The sequence below is a fragment of the Equus asinus genome, chromosome 8 (genome assembly GCF_041296235.1).
Source record: "Equus asinus isolate D_3611 breed Donkey chromosome 8, EquAss-T2T_v2, whole genome shotgun sequence".
Taxonomy (NCBI): Eukaryota; Metazoa; Chordata; class Mammalia; order Perissodactyla; family Equidae; genus Equus; species Equus asinus.
Window position 1 is genome coordinate 71,886,619 of NC_091797.1, and position 18,557 is coordinate 71,905,175.

An 18,557-nucleotide genomic window follows, 5' to 3' on the forward strand; every position below is an offset into this window, starting at 1 on the left:
CAATAATTTTAGCTGGGCATCTTACAGCCTTAAACAAAATTGGCGTTTTGTAGGAAGGCAGAAAAGCAGAATGGATGTCAGGTGAACAAGAAACTCTCTTAACACAGAGATCAACTTCTTGATGTTTTAGAAGGCCCCCAATGTAATGTTTTCCTGGATCCACTATCGTCCTCTCCTCTGCTTTAAAATTAATTTTCAAGGGTGAATATGAATAAATGACTGTGCTCAGATGCAAAGCAGAAGATCAGGATGCTAGAAGCATGAAGAAGTTTAAAACAAACAAACACTATAATTCTGTTCCAGTCTGTCAGACTCCCGTGGCATAAATGACTTCACAGCTATGTTGCAGCAGACTGTCCACGCCCTGTGCATTTCCCTCCTCTCCAACCGCGACAGAGTGCTCCAGACCAGTGCCAAGTGCCACTGTTGTCAGGAGGTTTTTCTGAAACTGTAGAAGGCTGCTTTGCCCAGGCCTGCCAGGGAATGGTCAGCCCCCAGGACAGCTCTCAGAAGTTGGTGTGTAAATACCCCAGCTACCTCAACCCTCAGTGGAACTAATTTTAGGTGTGTATCTTACATAATTTCCCTTCAGGGAAATGTATCATAATATAGTTCAATATATTGAACTATATAAAGTATATGATGTATTTCGTAAAACAGACCAGTCCCTGCAGGGTTAAGCTCCAGATGACCTCTGTGTAGCTGGCATAACATACACACTTACTGGCTGCCTCTTCTTCTCTGTATCGCTTCCTCACTCCTCTACTGAAGTTTCCTGAGCCTCTCAAATAAATTGCCGTTGAATCCTTGTTCCAGGATCTATTTCTGGGTAGGAACCAAACTAAGATGCGGGTCATCATTCCTCTAGCAAAATGGAGACAGTTACTGTTTCCTTACAATAGATGGTGAGGTGTTAGATCCCAGGAAAAGTATCTGTGGCCTCACTTACAAGGTTGTCTCTTTTCTCAATACCACAGTCAGCTTCTCCTCTGCTTTTCCCGCTCCTCCTAGCCTCCAGAAGTCCTCCACTTCTGCTGTGGGGCTGTCGATCCCCAGGAGGGCCTTACTGGCGTGCACAGAATGTCCTGGTGGCAGAAAGGGAGCATGGCGGAACCAGTAAGAACTGAGACAGAACCCTCTCAAGAGACTCCTGCCCTTCTTTCCCAGGCCCTGAGGGGATGTGAGAAGGTGGACCCATGGCAATAAGGCAGCTGAGCTTTCAAGGACTTGATGAGGCCCAATACTCAGAGCAGTTGTAGGTCACAACTCAACCCAAGCCCAGGCTGTGCAGGGGCTCCCACCATCGTCCACCTCTTGTCTAGAGACTTCTGTGAGCCCTCCATATACCATCCACCTCCTGGAGAAAGCAAAGCTAGCAAGAGAGAAGGCTCTGGCAGCAAAGAATTGGAAATGCAGAGAAGGCAGGGAAATGCCAAGCCTAAGAGCTTGGTCACTCATCCTCACTGAGATCCTGTCGGCAGAATATTCTGTTCAGATAGGAAAACACCCCAACATATGGGCTTGCAGCTGCTCATCAGTTATTCCCAGTGCCATTCCTCGTGACGCTAACCTACATGTTCAGATGCGTTAAAGGCCTTTTGAGTTTGTTGTTGAAGGGGAGATGCTCTTTACTTCTGCACCACAGATATGCAAAATTCCTTCCCCTGAAACTGGCGGCAAAGCCAGGATGCTGATCCCCACCCCACCCCCAGTCTGTTCTCTCCTTTGAGATGAGCCAGTTTGGACCAGAGAGTTAAAGAGCGTTTTTCCACTTCTTCCCAAAGTGTGGACTCTTCCTTCTCATCTCCACCCTATGGGGCAGGAAAGTATGCGTGGCCTCTTCCTCCCCAGGGGCAGCAGGAAGTAGCACCATTTTCTGACTTTGCCCCTTCATTCTTTTACTATGTTTGTGCTCAAAATAAAATCGAATCAGGCTGGGAACCACAGAGGAAAAAAAAAAGCCAAATGCATAGGTAACGGGGCATTTGGAGGCCTATGCATATTCAGACTGTCTAAGGCATGGTCTTTGAAATTCAGGAACATTTCAAGCTGGAGTCTTGTCTTTTAGAATTAAAGTAATGAAAAAAAATATATAGTTTCATATCTAAGGGCTAAGCCAAGTGAGCTAATTATAAGACGAACCTAGTCCTATAAAGGAGATCTTATATAAGAAATATAAATATGAAGTATAAAGTTAACATAAGGAAAAAAGTTATGTAATTTTAGGATGATAAACTTCTACTCCTCCTGGCGTGCTACTGAACAGGCGTTTGTGACTTCACATGAAAATCAAATTAACACGAATCTTTGCAAGCCTCGAAGAGATGGGAGCCCCCTCACCAGCTCCCAGCGCCCATCCAGATGTCTGTTGTTGCTCCACTGAAGACAGACCAGACAAGTTCAGACGCAGAGAAGCAGCTCAGCATGGGGCCGACGCGACACCTCTCAGGGATTCGACGGGCATGTGGCGGATGGGAATTGAGCACGGTCATAGGCTAGAACTCAGCAGCCTCGCTATGCAGAGACTGCAGGTTATAGGGGGACCTTGATCCTCCTGTGATTCGAGGAGACAGTCCCTGCAGAGAGGAATGAGGGCCACTTCCTCATTCTTGGGGCTCAGTTTTCTCCTTCTGAAGAATGGGCTCATACGATCTCTCAGGACTCTGCCAGTTACAAACCACAGGAATTCTCTACGAGTAACTGCCCTGGGGAGAGGTGCAGAGAAAAGACTGCTGCTCAGTGTCTGGGAAAAGCAGCCCGAGGCATCCGGGCGCCAAGAAGAAGGGGTTCAGGCAAAGAGTGCTGAGACGTGAGGGCACGCAGGCCATGGTGTGGGTTCCGCTCCCTCCCCGTTGAGTCCTTACTCATGCCCTCCACAAATACCCGACTTTTGTCCTAGCTCATCACCGTGCCAGGTCCTGTGAGCAGGAAGCAGGTACAGCCCCGCAGAGCTTGCAGTCTGGAAGAGGACTGAACACCTAGAAGTAAAAATAAAATGGCACCTGTTTCGGGTGCCACCAGGGAGACTTCATGCCTTTCTTTCCTGGGCTCCCAGGGGTGTGACGTTCTCAGCTGGGAAAGCCAGTAGTGAGGGCAAGCAGGCTTGTTGTGCATGGGTGTGTCACATCGATGCGGCTGAGAGAGTGTCATTGGACCCGTCATAGCATTCCAGACCTGATGAAGCCTGGAAACTCGGCAGGGAGTGAGAGGAAGCCAGAGCGACAGAGTACAAGGGGTGAGGCGTCTCTCCCAGCCTCTGCAGGCCCCTGCCACATTCTACATAAGGGGGGACTACTAATCTAAGCTTCTGGTATGGCACCTCGCTCCTCTGCCAACAGTTGACTGCTTGCATTGGAATCATTTTGTGTGAGTTTAGACTTATTGGAATGGCTAACACATGGACTGGGGAGCTGGACTTCCCAGGTTCAAAGCCCCCCTTCACCACCTCCTTGGGCTGTGTGACCTTGAACAAGTCACAAAACCTCTCTGTGCCATCTACAAAATGGAGAGAAGACTAATACCTGTTGGGATGCTGTGAGAATTAACAGATCAGTATTTGTGAAGCACTTAGAACAGTTCCTGGTACATAGTGAGGTTTGTCAAACACAGTGTTAATAAATTTGCCCCTGCCCCCTCCACATACGATGCCCTCCCCATCATATTCTTGCTGCAGAGTCTGGGTGATGACCGTGGCCCCTCGGCTGGTACTGCGTGCCAGGCTTTCTGAGCCTGATGCAGGGCTGGGTTGTTTGCAGGGAGGCTGGGAAGGGTGTCTGCATGATGGAAGGGATGTGATGGAGGGTGTGTTTGCTCTTCCAGGAGGCGGAAATCCTGAACACAGCCATCCTCACGGGGAAGACGGTGGCCGTTCCGGTGAAGGTGGTCTCTGTGGAGGAGGACGGCACCGTGACGGATCTGCTGAAGTCTGTGGAATGCAGATCGTCTGATGAAGACGTAATTAAGGCAAGTGGACACCTTCCTGTCCCCACAGAAATCTGCTGTCATGTCAGCATCAGTGTTCATTGACCGGTGGGTCTTCTGGGTCCCATGGGAGCCCCCATCCTGTTCTGGTTATTCTGCCACTTCTGTCAGGAGATCTCACTGCACAGAAATAGACCAGGAGGGAAGCTGCCCTGGGAACAATCCTGGTCAATAACACACCTTTTATTGTTGTTTCTGTCCCGTCCTTTCCTTGTTTTTCTTGCTTTCCTCACACCTGCTGCCAAGAATCACCTCCCTTCGTGCACCTAATCCTTGTCTCAGGCTCTGCTTTCAAGTGACTCCAAATTAAGATAGTGGTACAGAGGTGAGAAATCATGGGATGTTTGGAAAACTACCATAGCTCAGCATGGCTTGAATATAGGAAGATTGTTGTTCATGATAATTCCAAAAATAGTAACTCCCTTTTATGGAGCATCTGCTGTGTGCCAGTCAAGGTGACAATCTGGACCTCCTGAGACGGGTAAGATCCTCATTTGAAAAACGAGGAAACGGAGGCTCAGTTCACTAGTCAAAGATCACGTGCTAGCATGCAATGAGATGTAGTTGGAAGGGTAAGTCTAACTCAGATGCTGGACAGCCGTGAATGCCAGTTTAAGGAGTTTAATTTGATCCTGCAAATGGAAGGATCATCATTGTAAGAATTTAAGTAGTGGGGAGACTGGACTACTTTGTTATTTCACTAAACAAGGATTTATTGAGAGCCTACTTTTTGCCATGGAGAAGTGTGAAAGATGGGTCAGAGCAAGAGACCGCTGAGCCTGGTCCGGCTCCGTCCATGTTGTTCCTACTTTTTAAGATCCAGTTGAAGATGTGCTTCCTCCTTCAAGTCGACTGTGACAACTCTGCCCCGTGTTGCTATTTCTTATCGCTGAATTCATATGCAGTTCAATCTGGTTATCATTTATTGCGTACCCTCTGTAGCCAGGGCCCGGGGTGAGCACTAAGAAAACCGCGACGGTGAACCCACAGAAGAGAAGATCTCAGAAACACACACACTCGAGGGAGGTCTATTGCTTACATTTTTTTTAGCTTCAGGTTTGCAACATCGTGTGCGTAATTTTATACTCTAGAAAGTCTCTTTGCTGGTTATATATTACGAATTAGTTATGTTATCCATCTGAGTTTCTTCCTGGTTGTACAGCTTTATGAAACACTGCTGATTCCGATAGTGGACTTTATGCTTTGCCTCTCCGGCTTTCATTTGCCCTTCTTCTGATAACAATAACCTGATTTTCTCTAGAAAATTCCTCCATATCCTTGCACTAAATCCATGCAGTGTAATGGTATTGTCTCTGCCTCAGCGTCCAGTGGCCATGTGACTCAGGGTGGCCCATCAAAGCCTTGCATCCCTCTGGACACTGTCATTAGCTCACGGAGAGACCCGGTGTCCAATCCCAGCCAAGGGGATGCAATCTTCAGACTTTGGCTGGAACTCTGTCTAGAGACATATTTTCTTTCCTTTTGTTCTTTTTTTTTTCCTTAAAGATTGGCACCTGAGCTGACACCTGTTGCCAATCTTCCTTTTTTTTTCTGCTGCTTTTTTCTCCCCAAATTCCCCCAGTACATAATTGTATATTTTAGTTGTGGGTACTTCTAGATGTGGGATGTGGGACGCCGCCTCAGCGTGGCCTAACAAGCAGTGCCATGTCCGCGCCCAGGATCCGAACCCTGGGCCACTGAAGTGCAGTGTGCGAACTTAACCACTCGGCCACGGGGCCGGCCCCCCTTTCGTTTTGTTCTTGTTCATTACCCTTGGGAGGATATACTGGAGTTTCTAGGTACCATCTTGAGAAAGGAGCCTGCCAGAGAAGGAAACACAGCAGAGGAAACCAGAACCAGTAGGCAGAACAAGCCAGTCCCTGTGACACTGCTCAGAGCTGGAATCCCGGCAGATCACCGGGACCTTTCCTAAGCGTGGGCCCATGGTCTCCTTTGTGCAAAGCAATGTGAGTTAGATTGACAACACCAGTCACCAAGGAAGGCCTTGCTTATGTTTTTGCCCTAAAGTCTGGAATGACATGAGTGCTCCTGGGACTCATGAAATCACCCTCAGAAATACAGCGGACTGAGGGAAAATGGAACCCCTCACGCCGGCAGTCTCACGTCAATCCACAGGCTCCACAGCCTGATGCACAACGTACAAATCAAAGCCCACAGCCCACATGCTGTCGCTGTGCCGCGCTGTGAATCTCGGGTGTTGAGAGAGTCACTTGGTGTGTGTGATATTTTGGTGTCATTTGGAGGCCCTGGAGAAAGAAAGCCAAGGCGTCCTTGGTGATGCATCTCGACCACGTGTGGGGGCTCCTGGACAATCTCTTGGCAGCAGGCTGTCTCCCTTTAAAGCCCTGGTCCTTTTACTTATATTTGCTTTCTCTTCCCTCCCCAGCCGGAGGCCCAATAAGCGCCTGTTCTCCCCCAGCCCTATCCAGTCCTTCCCTCGGGAAATGCACTGGAAAACTCATTCGCGCTGAATTGTAAATTATGCCAAGACATGTTACCTTGTACCTCCCAAGGATGCTGAGTTTTAAGAGACAACAGACCCCCAATGGGTGCATTTCAGATGTTAGCAATAATAGCCGTTAATTTTTAAGGGTTGGAAGTAGCAGAATACCCCACCCACACTGATGTAAATTTTAAAAAAGTTGTTGGCTGAGACAGTTGAAAAGTCGAGAGTCAGGCTAGCTTAAGGAGGTTTTATTCAGAACTTCAAAAGACGCCCTGAGAACATTCTCCCTCTCCGCCCTGCCCCCAACCTGTAGACACTCTTTCTTCTGTATGAGTTTCCTTCTCACAGAGGGTGCCCTTGTGGGAGCAAGACAGATGTCTCAGAACTGCCCCCAATCCACCAGGAAGTAACGCATGCCTTCTAGGCCCGGTCTATATAAATCCTGGGATGTCCTCTGATGGGGCCTGTTTAGGTCACCTCCTTGTCCTTGAGCCAAGCCAAGGCACCCTAACAGACTGCTTTTCCAAAGCCTAAATGGGCCCAAAGCACACGCACTGGAGGAGGAGGCGGCTGGGGAGGGGCAGATCCTTAAGCTCTCCCGCAGAGTAGGGCAGTGGGTTCTCAGCAGTGGAAGCAGCAACACCGCCTACAGCCATGTAGGACTGGGTGAGCTGTGTGGGTTTGGGACCTTTAAGAACCCCCAAAACAGCCCTCTGGGCAGCTGCTCCATCGCTAGGAGCTTGTAGGCTGCATGGCGTCAGCTGTGCACACACATCTGGTGTTAGCTTTTCTTATCATAGCACTCATATTTGGACCCCGTATAGTGGGGTTCATCCCCTAGGAATGACTTCCTAATGTCAAAATCTTTTAATGCTTGATTAAGAATGAATGTTTTAGTTTATAGAAAACAATATTTCTCTTCCCCATACAGAGACCCATCTTTTAGATTCCACGTCTTCATCTACATCCGTCTGTTTCTAATATACAATGCATCTTCTCAGAATTCTCAGTGGGTCACTTGACTCCTGATACAGGTTAAATGTAGGGAGAAGTATTACACCAGTAATAATAACAGAAATAGCAGTGCTTTAATCTGTGTCAGGTGCTCATTACATGGCAGGCAAGCATTTACTTCTTGAATCCTCACAATGACCCCATGAAATAAGTGTTTTTTTTTTTATTGAGTTCATAATAGTTTACATCATTGTGAAATTTCAATTGTACATTATTTCTTGTCTGTCACCATAGAAGTGCCCCCCTCACCCCCTGTGCCCACCCCACACCCTGCTTCCTCTGGTAACCACTGAACTGTTTTCTTTGTCCGTGTGTTTGTATTCCACATATGAGTGAAATCATCTGGTGTTTGTCTTTCTCAGTCTGGCTTATTTCGCTTAGCGTAATTCCCTCCAGGTCCTTCCACGTTGTTGCAAATGGGATGAATTTGTGTTTTTTAATGGCTCAGTAGTATTCCTTTGTGTATGTCTATATACCACATCTTCTTTATCCAATCATCAGTCAATGGGCACTTGGATTGTTTCCATGTCTTGGTTATTGTGAATAGAGCTGCAATGAACATAGGGGTGCATATGCTACTTTGGATTGTTGGTTTCAAATGGTTTGGGTAGATACCCAGTAGTGGGATAGCTGGGTCATATGGTAGTTCTATTTTTAGTATTTTGAGGAATCTCCATACTGTTTTCCATGGTGGCTGCACCAGTTTGCATTCCCACCAGCGGTGTATGAGGGTTCCCTTTTCTCCACATCCTCTCCGACACTTGTTGTTTTCCGTCTTGGTAGTTATAGCCATTCTGACTGGTGTAAGGTGATATCTCATTGTAGTTTTGCTTTGCATTTCCCCGATGATTAGTGATGTTGAGCATATTTTCATGTGTCTGTTAGTCATCTGTATATCTTTCTTAGAAAAATGTCTGTTCATATCCTCTGCCCATTTTTTGGTTGGGTTGTTTGGTTTTTTGTTGTTGAGTTGTATGAGTTCTTTATATACTTTGGAGATCAACCCCTTGTCTGATAAATGATTTGCAAATATCTTCTCCCAGTTTGTGGGTTGTCTTTCCATTTTGTTCATGGTTTCCTTTGCTTTGCAGAAGCTTTTTGGTGTGGTGTAGTCCCATTTGTTAACTTTTTCTTTTGTTTCCCTTGCCTGAGTAGACATGGTATTCGAAAAGATGCTGCTAAGACCAATGTCAAAGAGTGTACTGCCTATATTTTCTTCTAGGATTTTTATGGTTTGAAGTCTCACATTCAAATCTTTAATCCATTTAGAGTTAATTTTTGTGTATGGTGCAAGATAATGGTCTACTTTCATTCTTTTGCATGTGGCTGCCCAGTTTTCCCAACACCATTTATTGAGGAGACTTTCCTTTCTCCGTTGCATGTTCTCAGCTCCTTTGTCAAAGATTAACTGTCCATAAATGTGTAGTTTTATTTCTGAGCTTTCAATTTTGGTCCATTGATCTGTTTGTCTATTTTTGTGTCAGTACCATGCTATTTTGATTACTATAGCTTTGTAGTATGTTTTGAAGTCACAGATTGTGATGCCTCCAGCTTTGTTCTTTTTTCTCAGGATTGCTTTGTCTATCCGGGGTCTTTTGTTGTTCCATATAAATTTTTGAATTCTTTGTTCTATTTCTGTGAAGAATGTCATTGGGATTCTGATTGGGATTGCATTGAATCTGTAGATTGCTTTAGGTAGTATGGACATTTTAACTATGTTTATTCTTCCTATCCATGTGCATGTAATGTCTTTCCACTTCTTTGTGTCTTCTGCAATTTCTTTCAATAACGTCTTGTAGTTTTCAGTGTACAGACCTTTCACCTCTTTGGTTAAGTTTATTCCTAGGTATTTTATTCTTTTTGTTGCCATTGTGAATGGGATTGTATTCTTGATTTCTTTTTCTTCTAGTTCATTGTTAGTGTATAGGAATACAACTGATTTTTTTTAAATTGATTTTGTATCCTGCAACTTTACTGTATTATTGATTATTTCTAATAGTTTTCTGGTGGATTCCTTAGAGTTTTATATATAGAGAATCATATCATCTGCAAATAACAAGAGTTTCATTTCTTCCTTTCCAATTTGGATTCCTTTTATTTCTTTTTCCCGCCTAATTGCTCTCGCCAATGCCTCCATTACTATGTTGAATAGGAGTGATGAGAGTGGGCACCTTGTCTTGTTCCTGTTCTCAGGGGGATGGTTTTCAGTTTTTCCTCATTGAGTATGATGTTGGCTGTGGGTTTGTCATACATGGCCTTTATTATGTTGAGATACTTTCCTTCAATACCCATTTTATTGAGAGTTTTTATCGTAAAAGGATGTTGGATCTTGTCAAGTGATTTCTCTGCATCTACTGAAATGATCTTGTGATTCTTATTCCTCATTTTGTTAATGTGGTGTATCACACTGTTTGATTTGTGGATGTTGAACCATCCCTGCATCCCTGGAATAGATCCCACCTGATCGTGGTGTACGATCCTTTTAATGTATTGCTGTACTTGGTTTGCCAATATTTTGTTGAGGATTTCTGCATCTAAGTTCATCAGTGATATTGGCCTGTAGTTTTCCTTCTTCATGTTGTCCTTGTCAGGATGTTGTCCTATCAGGGTGATTTGGCCTCATAGACTGTGTTATGAAGTGTTCCATCTTCTTCAATTTTTTGGAATAGTTTGAGAAGGATAGGTACTAAATCTTCTTTGAATGTTTGGTAGAATTCTCCAGAGAAGCCATCTGGTCCTGGACTTTTGCTTTTTGGGAGGTTTTTGATTACTGTTTCAATCTCTGTACCTGTGATTTGTCTATTCAGATTCTCTATTTTTTCTCAATTCAGTTTCGGGAGGTTGTATGAGTGTAGGAATTCATCCATTTCTTCTAGGTTATCGAATTTGTGGGCGTATAGTTTTTCATAGTATTCTCTTATAATCCTTTGTATTTCTGCAGTATCTGTTGTAATTTCTCCTTTTGCATTTCTAATTTTATTTAGTGGAGGCTTCTCTCTTTTTTTCCTGATGTGTCTGGCTAAGGGTTTGTCAGTTTTGTTTAGCCTCTCAAAGAATCAGCTCTTAGTTTCATTAATCCTTTCTACTGTTTTTTAAGTCTTTATTTCTGCTCTGAATTTTATTATTTCCCTCCTTCTGCTGACTTTGGGCTTTGTCTGTTCTTCTTTTTCTAGCTCTGGTAGGTGCACTTTAAGATTACTTCTCTGAAATTTTTCTTGCTTGTTGAGGTGGGCCTCTATTGCTATGAATTTCCCTCTTATGACTACTTTTGCTGCATCCCGTAAGAGTTGGTATGTTGTATTTTCATTTAATTTGTCTCCAGGTATTTTTTAATTTCCCCTTTGATTTCTTCAATGACCCGATGGTTGTTCAATAGCATGTTGTTTAGTCTCCACATATTTCTGACTTTCCCAGTTTTGTTCTTGCGGTTGATTTCTAGCTTCATATCATTGTGGTCAGAAAAGATGGTTGAGATGATTTCAATCTTCTTAAATTTATTGAAGCTTGACTTGTTACCCAATATATGGTCTATCTTTGAGAATGTTCCATGGGCACTTGAGAAGAATGTATATTCTGCTGTTTTTGGATGGAATGCTCTCTATATATCTATTGAAGTCCATCTGGTCAAGTGTTTCATTTAAATCTACTATTTCCTTGTTGACCTTTTGTCTGGATGATCGGTCCATTGAAGTAAGTGGGGTGTTGAGGTCCCCTACTATTATTGTGTTGCTTTTAATTTTTCCCTTTAGGTCTGTTAATAGTTGCTTTGTGTACTTTGGTGCCCCTGTGTTAAGTGCATGTATATTAATAAGTGCTATGTCCTCTTGGTAGAATGTCCGTTTTATCATTAAATATTGCCCTTCTTTGTCTCTCGTTGTCTTTTTTAACTTGAAGTCTGCTTTGTCTGATAAAAGTCTGGCAATACCTGTTTTCTTTTGCGGCCATTAGCTTGGAGTATTGTCTTCCATCCCTTCACTCTAAGCCTGTGTTTGTCTTTGGAGCTGAGGTGCATTTTCTATAGGCAGCATATTGTTGGGTCTTGTTTTTCAATCCATCCAGCCACTCTGTGTCTTTTGATTGGAGAATTCAGTCCATTTACATTTAGAGTGATTATCAATATGTGAGGACTTAATGCTGCCATTTTACCTCTTGTTTTCTGGTTGTTCTATGTTTCTCTTTGCATTTCTGACTGCCGTTTCATTCTGGTGGTTTTCTAAGAGGGATTTCTCACTTCTCTCTCTTTTTGTGAATTGTGGCTCTGCTCTAGTTTTTTGTTTAGTGGTTAACATGAGGATTGTATGAAAGATATTAGAGATGAGATAGTCCATTTTCTTATAGCCTCTTAGCTCCATTAACCTAAACAGGTTCCTTCCCTTTCCTCTCCCCTTCTGAGTACTTGCTGTTACAGATTGTCCTGTTTTTAATTTTGTGCATTTGTGGCTAAGTTGAAGTGTTTATCATTACTTTTGATGCTTTCTTTCACTTTCTCTTTTAAGTTGTAATTGAGACTTTGCCCTTTTCTGGTAGAGAACTGAAGGTTTCTGATCATGTCTGTCTACTTATCTCCTTGCTCAGAGCTTTGTAGACCTTTGCCTTTTTTTTGCCAGTGTGAGGGCATCTTTAATTATTTCTTGTAGGGGAGGTCTGGTGGAGATGAACTCCCTCAGCTTTTGCTTATCTGGGAAAGCTTTTATTTCTCCATCATATCTGAAGGAAAGTTTCTCTGGATAGAATATTCTTGGCTGAAAGTTTTTGTCTTTCAGTATTTTGAATATATCATTCCATTGTCTCCTAGCCTGTAGGGTTTCTGCCGAGAAATCCTCTGAAAGCCTGATAGGGTTTCCTTTGTAGTTTATTTTCTTCTCCCTTGCTGCTCCTAATATTTATTTTTTATCTTTAACATTCACCATTTTTACTATTATATGCCTTGGAGAACTTCTTTTAGCATTGATGAAGTTGGGCATTTGATTAGCTTAATTTATCTGTAAATCTGAAACCATCCCCAGGTTTGGGAAGTTCTCAGCAGATACTTCTTTGAACAAGCTCTCTGCTCCTTTCTCCATCTCTTCTTCTGGTTTACTTATAATCCTTAGGTTGCTTTTTCTAATTGAGTCGGATATTTCTCGAAGAATTCCCTCGTTTTTTTAAAATCTTAGTTCTGTCTCCTCCTCCACCTGTAGAATTTCTACATTTTTATCATCTAGAAGACTAATTCTTTTCTCCATAAGCTCAGGTTTATTTCTTAATGATTCTAGATTGTTTTTTATTTCTCTAATTGTGTTTTTCATATCCCGAATTTCTGCTTGATTTTTTTTTATAGTTTCGATCTCTTTGGTGAAGAGATTCATTTTATTGCTGAACTCCTTGAATTGTCTTTCTGTGTTTTCTTGTAAGTCATTGAGTTTTCTTATGATGGCTACTTTGAATTCTCTGTCATTTAGGTTGTATATTTCTGTGTCTTCAGTGTTGGTTTCTGGAGAGTTGTCATTTTCTTTCTGGTCTAAATTGTTGCTGCAGTTTCTTATGGTGTTTGATGAACCAATCTTTTTGTTGGGGCATTTGTGGTGTTCTTAGGATGCAGATTCCCCCTGTTACCAGTGGGGGGAAGCACAAGCAGTGTTTCTGGCCCCACCCCATCTGCTGGAAGCTGTGGGGGTATATGGGTGCTTGCCCCAGCCTGGGGTGTGTTCAGGCGTTTGTGTGGACTGTGCTTGGTGGAGTAGGGGGCCTTCCTCGCTGAGCTAGGGCCACTCTTTAGTGCCTCAGGAGCACTCTGAGCTCTCCCTCCCCACCAGAAAGTGATCACCACTGGGCTAAAAGCTGTTGTTGCCTCTTCCCACAGCTGCCATGACACTTTCCCTCTTTGGGGGCTCAGCAACACTATGAGTGTTCATGCATGGGCCTGGGGAGTGTTTGCCCCAGCGTGTAGATCTGTTGCGGTCTCTGTTTATGGTCTGCAGGGCTGCTGTGTGTGGCAGACAGGGCTTCCTCGCTGGGACACGAGCTAGAGCTGCTACTTGGCAGCACAGGGGCATGGTGGGCTCCCCCTCCCCACCAGGAAAGTGAACCTGAGTGGGCTCAAAGCTGCCACGCCTTTTCCCACAGCTGCCCACATTCCCTCTTTGGGGACTCAGCAGCACTGTGAGCACTCATGTGCACACCTGGGGAGCATTTGGCCCAGCATGTAGATCTGCTGTGGTCTCTGTTTATGGTCCCTGGGGCCACTGTGCTTGGTGGGTGGGGCTTCCTCACTGGGACCTGAGCTATGGCTGCTCCTTGGTGGGACAGGGCCATGGTGGGCTCCCTCTCCCTTACAGGGGAGCAAACATGAGTGTGGGCTAAGGGTTACCGCTACCTCCTCCTATGGTCACCCCAGTGCATGTTCCCACTTTCCATGCACTTTTCCCAGGCTGGAAAGCATTTTTGTGCATGCACAGGGCTACTGGGGGAGAGCAGAGTGTGCTTACCTATCTCTGCCCCTCCCCGGGGGGCCAGTCCATCCACCCTTAGGTTTATAGCTGTATGTGTCTCCCAAGCATCCTGTCATGCTGTGTGGGCTTCCTCCGTTGGTAAGTGAATGTCCACTTAGTTGTAGTTCAAAAGGGGGAGAGACGAAGGGAACAGCTCACTCCGCCATGTTGCTGATGTCCTAAAAGTTTTTTCGAAATAGGTATTATTTTTATCCATATTTTTCAGATAAGTAAATTGAGGCACTGAGAGGTTTTTTTAATTGTACAAAATACATAGAACATAAACTTTACCATCTTAACCATTTCTAAGCGTACAATTCAGTAGTGTTGAGTATATTAACACTGTTGTGCAACCAATCTCCAGAATTCTTTTCATCTTGCAAAACTGAGACTCTGTACCCATTAAACACTAACTCCCCTTTCTCCCCTTCTCCCAGCCCCTGGTAGCCTCTATTCTATTTTCTGTGTCATGAATTTGACTACTCTAGGTGTCTCATACGAGTGGAATCACACAGTATTTGTCTTTTTGTAACTGGCTTATTTCACTCAGCATACTGTCCTCAATGTCTATCCATGTTGTAGCCTGTGTCAGAATTACCTTCCTTTTAAAGGCTGAATCATATTCCATTGTATGTATAGGCCCCATTTTGTTTATTCCTTCATCCACTGATGGACACTTGGGTTACTTCCACCTTTGCCTGTTGTGAATAATGCTGCCCTGAATGCAGAGAGTTTTGACACATTGTCAGAAACCAAGACTCATGGTACCCATTTCCAAGACTTGATTCATTTTTGCCTCTGTCACTCATCTTTCAGAACAGAGGTTGGCAACCTATGCCCTGCCATGGGAACAAGTTTGGAATGCTCATTCATGTGTTATTGTCCATGGCTGCTTTTGCACTGCCGTGGCAGAGTTGAGTAGTTGTGAGAGAGATTGTACGGCTTGCAAAGCCAGAAATACTTACCATCCATTTCGTCACAGAAAAAGTGTGCCATTCTCTGCTTGAGGACTCTAAGCAGGCCTTTCCTCCATGGGCGACTATTTACATGGCACACTGAGACCCTACACACCCAGCCAGAATAACTCTCCATGCACAGACACTTGCAATCCTTCCCACGAGACTTCACGTCATTGCGTTAAGTGTTAATCTCTCCCAGCACTCCTTTGTTAAAGGGAACATACTTCTGAGAGAGAGTGTATATCAGTTCCTGGAAATTTTGTCAGAGTGAACTGCTTAGATCACTTTCCTCTTTGATAGGCAAAATCAGGACAAGCTGAGATTCTGTCTCCTGGAAAAATGAGGAGAAATGGGTCAGAGATGGAAGCCAGCCTTGCCCTCCATCCTGAGTTAGTCTCAAACAGCATCAGCAAATGTACCTCGCACAAGGCATTCCTCGCCAGCACCACACCCACGACAGACATCACCAGTCGAGTACAGCACTTCTCTCTGTTGAGCTCAGACATTGGCCTGGCAATCCTTCTCGACACTGTCAATCATGGACATAAGAGATGAAACCTGTTTGTCATCTTAGACCTAGATAGAAACCATATAAGCTCCCCCATGTGACCCCCAATGATATAGAATTTACGTTAAGGAGCTTGGAGAACATTTAGACCAGGGATCACAAACCCAGAAGAATACGAGAACTGGGAGATAACTTAAATTAGGAACTATGATAGGGAGTAGGGGAGACTGCAACAAAGTGAGGTGCACACGTCCCCACTAAAGGAGCAGCCAATGCTGCATCTACAGGACTATTGCTGTACAAAAAGGGCACGAGCTGCTTACACATTTGCGCGCATGTGTCAATTTGCCTGGATTTAAAATCCTGGCTCTGATCTTTTTTATAAATGAGAACCAGAGCTAGATACACTCTGTTCCTCAGTTTCTTATAAAATGAATGTAACATTCTTATGACAAATTCGATTCTGCAGTGTGTTGGGAAATTAATCTATTAGAGTCACTTCAATCACCCGTATAGTCATTTTGTAAGTAGGAATATGCCTCTGGCCACATGCTTAGACTCAAGAATATCTGCACAAGTTCTTTCCAGGTTTAGTTTAGATCTGGATGGTGGAGTCCAGGTTAGGAGGTAAAACGAACTTGCCACAAGCCTCCTCACTGTGTCACTGCTTTTGGCTTTTTCCTGTACCCCCAAATCTAGTCTCAACCCAGCGGGGACCATAAGGCTTTAAAGATGGAGTCATGTCACATCGCTTCTCCACTCAAGACCCTCCCAGGGCATCCCCATCTCCCACAGAGTAAAAGATAACTTCCTTTCAATTGTCGCTGAGGCCATCGGTCTCCCCACCCCGCCTCCTGCTCCCCTGCCCCTGACGTTGCCGCCTCACTCTCCCTCCAGCCACACTGCCCTCTGGACAGTCTTGGGACCTCACCTGCCACGTTATGGGCCCTCCACCAACAGCTGTGGAAAGGAACGGTCTGATCTAAGAAGTTATCAAGTGGGCGGGTGGAGAGCGCCGTCTTTCTTGGTCATCACATAGAGGATTCGGATGTCAGGGAGAAACCTCTGTTCCCTGGGGGAAAGTCAGCAAACCACCCAGAACAACGTTCTCCTCATTTGGGTGAGGAGACGCCTGTGCACTTGCCATACAGTGGAATTTCCCCGAACCTTCATATTAAAAAGCAAAAACACTCCAAAGATGGTGGGTGGAACTCCCTCCAGGCCCAAGGGAAGCTAAGCGGGAGTTCCGACTGATGAGGGATGTTGGGTTGATGGATAATATTCAGAGTTGTATTAAAATGGCTCTGTTAGTCTAGTTGAGCAAAGATAAAAGTGTGGTGAGAATAACATCCTGGACATAAAGGCCAGAGCCGGGGTGAGGTCGGGAGGAAAGGGATCCCCCATTGCTACTTCGTGTCATCTGTTTCCCCCATGAAGGCAGAGCTGTGACAGCTAATTAGGATTCTTTGGCAGCTTAAATGGGAACAAGAGGCCGCACGCAGAGCCTTCTCTTCCCAGACGCTGGGTAAGCAGATAGAGCAGGCAGGAGGATTCCACAGCTGCTTCCAGGCCTCTGAAGATCAAAATGACAAGAGTCAGACTTTAGAAGTCAAACAGCACACTCACGGTCAAAAGGGCTTCCATTTCAAAGGCCTTCAAGAGTAATTTTCACTCCAGGTGAATTTTTCCTTTCTTTAGACCTTAACTCTGGGGTAAGATGTGACTGTCCTGTGCTTAGAATGTGATCATCCTCAGTTATTTACGTGTGGATACAACTGATAGATTTGGAGACATTCTAGACTCATTTCTGTATCTCTGGACTTAACCAAAGGCCTGGCGTCCAGTAGTTCCTTAATAAATAATTGTTTGTTGAATGAATGAATGGCAAAAGAAACTCAGCTTTGTATTAAACATTGAGAAGCGTGTAGTGAGCTATAAAGTATCCATCCTCCATTTCCTTTCCAAGATGTTTCCAGTTAAATTGACTTTGTTAGCACACGTACTTGGTGACTAATAGGCTGACTTAGTAAATTTGGGCTGGGGACGTATTGTTTGTTGATGGCTCAGAAGCAGCAGCTAGGCTGGCTCACCTGGAGCTGGACTCTCTATGGGCCAAAGGTTTCCTGATGGCACCACCTGGTGGCAGCAGCCCAAATTGCAGGCACAGGATTCTCACACGCCCATAGGGTGAGGCTTGCTAATTCGCCTCCATTTTTGTGATGGAAAGTACTTATTTGACCTCTACTTCTGTGACTACCAATACATTGTTAGACGAAGAGGGAAAACATACTGACAACAGGTGCATTAAGGCACGAGATATAGGCCGTAAGTTATTTTAAGTCCTCTAACTAAACACGCAGGCATCACGTACAGAATGCACGTATTGGCACAAAGCCGTGGTATTGCTCTTTTGAAACCAAACATTAGGACAGTGGTGCCGCACGTGATGAGTTAGGAGTCAGCCCTCCATTGGTGCTAGAATGAGGCGAGCAGCCACCAGCTGGAACATCACGTTTGAGATGTATCTGAGTGTACAACATACCTGCTGTGAACAAAAGCCCGACTGACATCAGAAACGCTCATTAACGAAGGTAGCGGCAGATAATTACTATCAACCCAGCTGCATACCCCTAGCTTCTGCTTCTACAGAGTTAAAATTAATAGGAGAAAAAAAGGATGGCAAAATGTACACGTGGAACCCAAAATTAGAGATTATACACTTATCCAAAGGGCTGTTTTTATGATGTGTCTTTCAGGGTCTGGCCCTGAGAGTTTCTGTCTTATAATAGCTTGCCCGAGAATCTCAACTGTAATTTTAGGTGAGTTACAGAAGCTTCCACTGTCTTTCCCCTGAAGAAAGATCTTTGATCCAAGAAGAAAGAGAGAGGAAGTACCGGGAGGTATAAGGAGTGTTTGTGACCAAGATGAAAACCAGGCTTAGGGTCCTTCCAGGTAAAGCTAGTGAAGGCCGATTTCTCACTCGGGGCAATGGTCACAGTCAAGGACGAGAATCAGTGTGGTGACAAGTCCCATATACGGACCCCTCTGTGGGCCCTCAAGTCTCTGAGCAACATTTCTCAGGACAAATCCACCAGGATGGAGGGTCTAGAGATCAATTCCAGACGAGACCCCAGCATATCTAGACACAAGTCAGGGCA

General features: G+C 44.6%; 1 protein-coding gene across 3 annotated transcripts in view; it reads left to right on the top strand.

The window, feature by feature from the left end:
* TMEM132D (transmembrane protein 132D) overlaps positions 1–18,557 on the top strand; it is a 598,445-nt gene that overhangs the window by 490,903 nt on the left and 88,985 nt on the right. For all 3 annotated transcript variants that reach the window (XM_044776059.2, XM_044776060.2, XM_070515843.1), the window contains exon 5: positions 3,820–3,963. In XM_044776059.2, coding sequence (XP_044631994.2) covers positions 3,820–3,963 — 144 coding nt within the window. The remainder of the gene's footprint in view (positions 1–3,819; positions 3,964–18,557) is intronic.